The 6,407-nt window shown below is 33.0% G+C and overlaps 2 protein-coding genes across 2 annotated transcripts; one reads left to right on the top strand and one right to left on the bottom strand.

Annotated features, from left to right (window-relative positions):
* Positions 1-1,483: 1,483 nt before the first annotated feature.
* On the top strand, positions 1,484-3,293 carry dbe (KRR1 small subunit processome component homolog dbe). Its single transcript, XM_088236435.1, has one exon. It carries the CDS (start codon positions 2,216-2,218, stop codon positions 3,248-3,250), a length of 1,035 nt encoding a protein of 344 aa, XP_088092561.1. The 5' UTR covers positions 1,484-2,215; the 3' UTR covers positions 3,251-3,293.
* A 431-nt stretch (positions 3,294-3,724) lies between these two features.
* SerRS-m (Seryl-tRNA synthetase, mitochondrial) lies at positions 3,725-6,365 on the bottom strand. Its single transcript, XM_088236432.1, has 4 exons — positions 5,573-6,365; positions 5,193-5,380; positions 4,176-4,343; positions 3,725-4,097 (listed from the first exon to the last, which is right to left on the bottom strand). The coding sequence occupies exons 1-4, from the start codon at positions 6,314-6,316 to the stop codon at positions 3,779-3,781; spliced, it is 1,419 nt and encodes a 472-aa protein (XP_088092558.1). The 5' UTR covers positions 6,317-6,365; the 3' UTR covers positions 3,725-3,778.
* Between the last annotated feature and the right edge of the window lie 42 nt (positions 6,366-6,407).

Here is a 6,407-nt window from a genome sequence, read left to right as displayed (position 1 = left end):
GATTTCTTTGTTAAAGATGCTGGTCCCGTATAGGACTTAACAGTGATCGGAAAAGCTGTTTGTCACTGTTGTCTTCACATTGAGTGCAGAGATAATGTAGAACTATTACATTAAGTGCTGCATCGCCACCGTCTTTCGTAGACGGGCGCACATACATTGATTTAAATGATTTAGGCGTTCAAAATTATTTTACAGTGCATTTTGACTTTAAATGCTAAATTTTTGTGTAAAGTATTGCCCTTTGTAAAATTAGAATATTTTTCCGGCAAAAAGGTGAAAAAAAAACACGTGAACTTAAAAAACACAAAATTGATTTTTAATGACAGATTTCACGAACTATAAAATATTTTAGGCACAAATTAATAATTTAAATGCAAACACATATTTAGGATTTGATTATTCATTAATAGATCATTCTTGATCCGTGTCTAAAATATTAAATTTGATATTTGGGTCAGCTGGTAGTAACATGTTGATTTCAGGGCAAAATGATCTTGGTTTTTTGTTTGTTTCATGCTACTTAATAATAATGAGTGTAAACTCAACAGTAGTCAACTGTAAATATCAAGGTTACATTCCTCCCTCGAGAACATTCTTGTGTAGTTTTTACGATATAATCGAAAGTGCTTATTTAAGGCTTCATCTGCCTCTTCCGACAGCTGTCCTATGGGTAATAAGGCATTTTTAATTGTTCCTTCTAACCAAGCATTATTGGTTTTAAAAAATAATGCTTCTTTTCTTGGCTTTTTTTTCTTTGCTTGGATTTAGACCATTTTTCTTCTATTGGTGTTTTAAAGTACGCAAATCTTTGTTTTAAAGTGCGTAAATCATCTGGTGTATCACCGTTTGACAAAATGTGATTTTCCATTTATATGTACTGACTTTTTTTATCCAAATTAGACAAATATTGCTGTTGTATTTCATCGTAAAGATATTTACGGCTCACTGTTTTTGTACCCGAGGTACTGGAGTACCTAAAATAAATAAAAAATCGCAGTTTATTACATTTTAAACAAAAGTTGTTTTTTTTATTTCATCCTTTAAAAAAACCTATAACTTGGCCATCCGCAGCTATCCGCGTTCAAATTTTATGTTATTATTTAGCTTAATAATTGAAGTATACAGTACAATAACAAACATTACGCGATCAGAGGCGATAATATAACAAAATGTCTAATAAACATGAAAATTAAAATTAAAAAATCATTTAAAAACAACCTTTTAATGAAGTTCTACAAATAATATAAAACAAAGTTAAAAATCGTGTAAAAGTATCATGACATATAAATTATTTTTTGAATTATTTGAATCCATAACAATAATTTTAAAAAGTTAGGTGAAAGGTGAGTGGTGGGGATTATAAATTTTTGTTAGTGTGACATTTCTCCGACTATTTTTTAAATTTTACTTACGACCGGCTAATTCTTAAAAATCAACGTTTATGGGGGTTACCAGTGAAAGAACATAGTAGGTTTACGTTTACGATTCATAAAATCAATTATAGTACTTTCACACTTATAGATTACGCAGCCAAGGTATAGTCTACGCTTATAACAGAGTTGCACAGTTTAATCCCTCGATGCGCCAGCCGTTGTCCTGAAAGACATCAAACACTCCCGATATTTACGACTTGTGCTATTTAAAAAATATATTTTTCAATATTTACATCGATAGCAGTAAACTAAGGCAAGTGATTTATTTAAATTATATACAGGTACATATCAGTCAAATACGAGCAGTTATTGTAGGTATACAATAGGTATAATTTAAGGAATATACAGGATGTTAAGTAGATGGTTGCCCAAACGGAATAGACGTCCAGGGAAGGCCACTGCCGACTCGATCAGCCCCAATGACCTATACTTAGCCTCACTATCAAGAGGTTGTTTTTTTAGTTTTTAGAAAAAGTCCCATACTGAAATACCCCCCCCCCCCCCCCCAGCCCTCCGTCATACGAGAACATCTTAAGATCTAGCGACTTCTAGCGACTTTTGAACCTCCGTTTAGCGACATTTGCTCATGACGAGTTGGCAACACTGAAACACCTACGAATTTTATTTAGTCTATGGTCTAATCCTAATGTCAGTGCAACGGACGACATAACCTGAAAATAGTTTATTTATCCTTTTGCGTTTTCAGAAAATACTTTTTTTAATATCTGGTTACGGAATAATAAAAACTAAAAACGTACCTCGTGCAACTATCAACTTATAAAATGTCTGACTCCAACGACGAAACCGAACCAGTTCAATCTGGTCCTATTGACAATGCGTGGGCCATGAAAATACCAAAATTTAAGCCCGAAGATAATCCTCACAGGTTGCTTGAAGAAAGTTCTTTCGCTACTTTATTTCCAAGTTATCGGGAAAAATATTTGCGTCAATGTTGGCCTTTAGTTCAGAAATCACTAAGTGAATATTTTATCACTGCCGAACTTGATCTCGTGGAAGGAAGTATGTCTGTGAAAACAACTCGAAAAACTTGGGATCCTTATATCATAATAAAAGCTCGTGATATGATAAAATTACTATCAAGAAGTGTACCATTCGAACAAGCGGCAAGAGTTCTCCAGGATGATATTGGTTCAGATATAATAAAGATATCATCTATGATTAGTAATAAGGAAAAGTATGTAAAGAGAAGGCAAAGATTGATCGGACCAAATGGTTGTACTTTGAAATCCATCGAATTGCTCACCAACTGCTATGTGTTAGTTCAGGGTGGTACAGTGGCCGCACTAGGGCCGTACAAGGGATTAGTACAAGTGAGGCGTATTGTTGAAGACACTATGAACAACATCCATCCTATTTACAATGTGAAGGCCCTCATGATCAAGAGGGAACTGGCTAGAGATCCTAAACTGAAGAATGAAAGCTGGGAGAGATTCCTCCCTAAGTTCGCCAGCAAGAACCTCAGCAAACGAAAGCAACCCAAGAATAAAAATAAGAAGAAGCCGTATACTCCGTTCCCTCCACCGCAGCAGGAGAGTAAGGTGGATATGCAGCTAGCTTCCGGAGAATATTTCCTGGCCGACGAACAGAAGAAGAACAGGCTTCAGAAAGAGAAGGAAGAAAAACACGCAGTGGCCGCCAAAGCTCGACAAGAAAGAAGACACAAAGACTTCATTCCTCCGCCCGAGAAACCCATGGAAACTAAAAAAGACAACAGTAAAACTAAATTAAATGTAAAAGCATTAAAAGCCAAAATGAAAATGGTTTCAAAAGGACAAAATGTAAAAAAATCTAAATAATATATTTTTTTAGTGTATTATTAAAACTATTTTACATTAATAATTTTTTATTTTGTTCCATATTAAAACCGTATAGATGCCATTGTAAATTTCAAAATAAATGTCACAGTACATCATTTACCGTCAGTTGCCTTTACATGCCTTCTTTTTAAAATGCAATTTTATTCATAAAAGTACATGAACAAGAAAGATATGAGCGAATTAGAAGTGGACACCTCACCGGAAGGGTAGGGGATTGTTAGACATTTTTAATGGCAAAATTTTGCATTTTATCGTGTATACGCACTCAAGTTATACGCTTCCATTAATTGTGGAAGGCTGGAGGCATTTCCATCTGTTACAAAATGCATAATTATAGTAGCTATTAAAATTATACTTAGAAAACATTTACATCACACATCCCCTTCAATTATATCTTAATTATGTCAGAAATATAAATGCCCAGTGTTAATCTGGTCAAGAAAACATCAAAACTGTGACAGGTTTTTTTTTTTATTAAAAAACAGAAACATGTTTAACAGCGTAAATCTATTTTATAACTTTGATAATTTTTAAATTTGGTATATCCCTTTTTTTGGAGATATATTTTTTCCCAGATATATATTTCTGCAGGACCTTTGGTATGGCAACCTTGCCGTCCTTACTCTGGTGAGTTTCCAGTATGGCAATGAGCATTCTCGGGACTGCGCAAGCTGTACCATTCAGTGTGTGGGCGTATCCAGTTGTCCCTTCACTAGATGAATACTTTATGTCGAGTCTCCTCGCTTGATAGTCAGTACAATTACTGCAACTTGAAATTTCACCAAACAGTTTTCTTCCAGGCATCCATGCTTCTATGTCGTATTTCCTACAAATGTATGAAAAAAAGGTTAATAATTTTACAAAAATCATAAAACAACTTTTATTAAAATTAAGAGTAATTTACCTATATGCTGGAGCCCCAAGTTCATGTGGAGGCATATCTAGTACTCTCATATACAAGCCAAGATTGGTAAAAATTTCTTCTTCGATGGAGCGAAACTCTTCAAGAAACGCCTCGGAGTCCTGAGGGCAAGTCACTCCAAACATTTCTACTTTTGTAAATTGATGTACTCTAAAAGATAAAATCATAGAAGGTTGGAATTCTGAATTGTTTATACATGCGAAATAAACTGAATTTTGAAATGACTTAATTTCAGTTTGTTATACTTATGAATTTTTTCATAAATTGATTTCGTAAAAATATTTTTACATATTAGCAATATATTAATAGGTACATGTAAATAAATACATTTTAATATATGCATATTGCATTTCCAGGATTTACTTAAAATCAAACACAATACAAAAAACAGACAAAATAATTATGTAACAACTCATACTGTTGAAAAATTGATTTAAGGAAAAATCTTTCAAGGGCTTTACTTCAAGATTTGGATAGCATTTTTGCTTTTATTTGACAAGCCATAATCATCTAGTAGTGAGATTCTACTAACAAAACTGTATATGGAGGTTTTCTTTTTTTTTCTTGTTTTTGAAAATATGCCAAAACATTGTTTAACGATTTTACTGTAAACGGGTAAAAAGAGATTGGATAAGTGGAAGTTTAAAAAAGGAATGTACGGATATACTTTTCTGGATCCATATTCTAATGGGAAGTTAAAATTTATCTTTAAAAGTCAAATTAAGTTTTTTCTATGAAAAATAGAATACGCTTACCATTTTTTTTCTAAACATTTTCAATTACGGGTTGCTGACGAATATACTTTGAATTTTCATACTAATATACACATTTTTGTACATAAATAGCGATGTTAGTTTATACCGTCTGCACATGTACCGATGAAGATAGCATTCATAATCGCGGCCCTGGAGTACTTTTGGACATTATACTGTACTTTCAAACAGGTTGATAAATGAAAAAAATACAGATGTAAATACTAAGCTTGGACATTCTAATTACCTGTAGATGCCTCTTTGTTCTATAACATTAGAGCTCTCAGCTCTATAGCATCGACTTACAGCAGCCAACTTAAGTGGTAAACTCTTAGCATCATGTTCTGTATGCATTAAAAGCCCAGCTAAAGACATTTCAGCAGTTCCTGAGAGACACTGGTCAGCTCCATGGTGCAATGAATCTAAAGAATAAACCTGTTGAGAAACAAATTAATATTAATTAACATTTTTACCATTATCAGAAAAAATAATGAGCCAATTCAATATTACTTTGCTGTTGAAGAATAATTAATGTGGAACACATATTTTATTTCAAAAGTTGTACGGAGCCAATTGTCTTGCAACATGAACGGTTTATTTACATTGTATGCATGAAAACGTTATTACCTGAGTTCTTTCGCCAGTCGTGGCCATACCACAAGATTCAATAATATCGCTAGGTAAGACATCTGGTACTGACACTAGTTGAAACCCTTTATCCAGTAAACAATTAACTGAATATTTTATCAAAGCTTCTTCAAGCTCTGCTAAATCACTCATAAAATAATAGCTTCGATGTCCAGTAACGGCACCAAGTTGATCAGTCCTCATTATATTAAAAAACCTAACTATATCAGCGAACTCCAGTGGCTCAAAACCCTCAAACTTAGGCTCGTCATTTATATGCTTAATAATTTGAGGATCTGCTCCATAGCTTTGTACTAACGGATGTGTTTTATTTGGGATTTTTTTGGCTTCTTCATATAACAATTTCCCTAATTCTTCAGCGGGAATGTTACTATTTTTGGCAGATAAATAATCTTTGTAGATACTTCGAACATGGTTAATGTCGCCCACACCTTTGCGATTTTTAATATTTGATTCGATTTCTGTGAGATTTTTTTCATCACATAAATAAGAAAAATCAAACCTCATACAATCTTTTAAAAGAGAAGAGCACCCTCTTATGTTATTAATTAACCTAACTTTATTAATAAAAGTAAACAATCTTCTATTGACGTTCATCGCAAGTTTTAGCTGCAAGCTCAGTAACCGTAAATAAATACGTGTTTTTATTGAGAAATACAATGTTTTATGTAATAAATGTGTTATGTTCTTATTAATGTTAAATTTATTTACACTTGACGTCATAGACAATTTTGAATGATTTTGACAGCTATTTTTCTCTTCTGTGACAGATGCCATAAACAAATACATAATTTTAAATAGAAAATCTAGAAAA

Source organism: Micrasema longulum, unplaced genomic scaffold (genome assembly GCF_059751315.1).
Source record: "Micrasema longulum isolate JH-2025_06_02 unplaced genomic scaffold, ASM5975131v1 h1tg001557l, whole genome shotgun sequence".
NCBI classification, from domain to species: Eukaryota; Metazoa; Arthropoda; class Insecta; order Trichoptera; family Brachycentridae; genus Micrasema; species Micrasema longulum.
This window is presented reverse-complemented; position numbering and strand designations above follow the sequence as displayed.

Coding starts and splice junctions, on each gene's coding strand:
- dbe (XM_088236435.1), top strand. CDS start 2,216: ATGTCTGACTCCAACGACGAAACCGAACCAGTTCAATCTGGTCCTATT.
- SerRS-m (XM_088236432.1), bottom strand. CDS start 6,316: ATGACGTCAAGTGTAAATAAATTTAACATTAATAAGAACATAACACAT. Junction 4,344..5,192: donor GAACAAAGAGGCATCTACAG/GTAATTAGAATG, acceptor TTTATCTTTTAG/AGTACATCAATTTACAAAAG. Junction 4,098..4,175: donor CTTGGGGCTCCAGCATATAG/GTAAATTACTCT, acceptor ATACATTTGTAG/GAAATACGACATAGAAGCAT.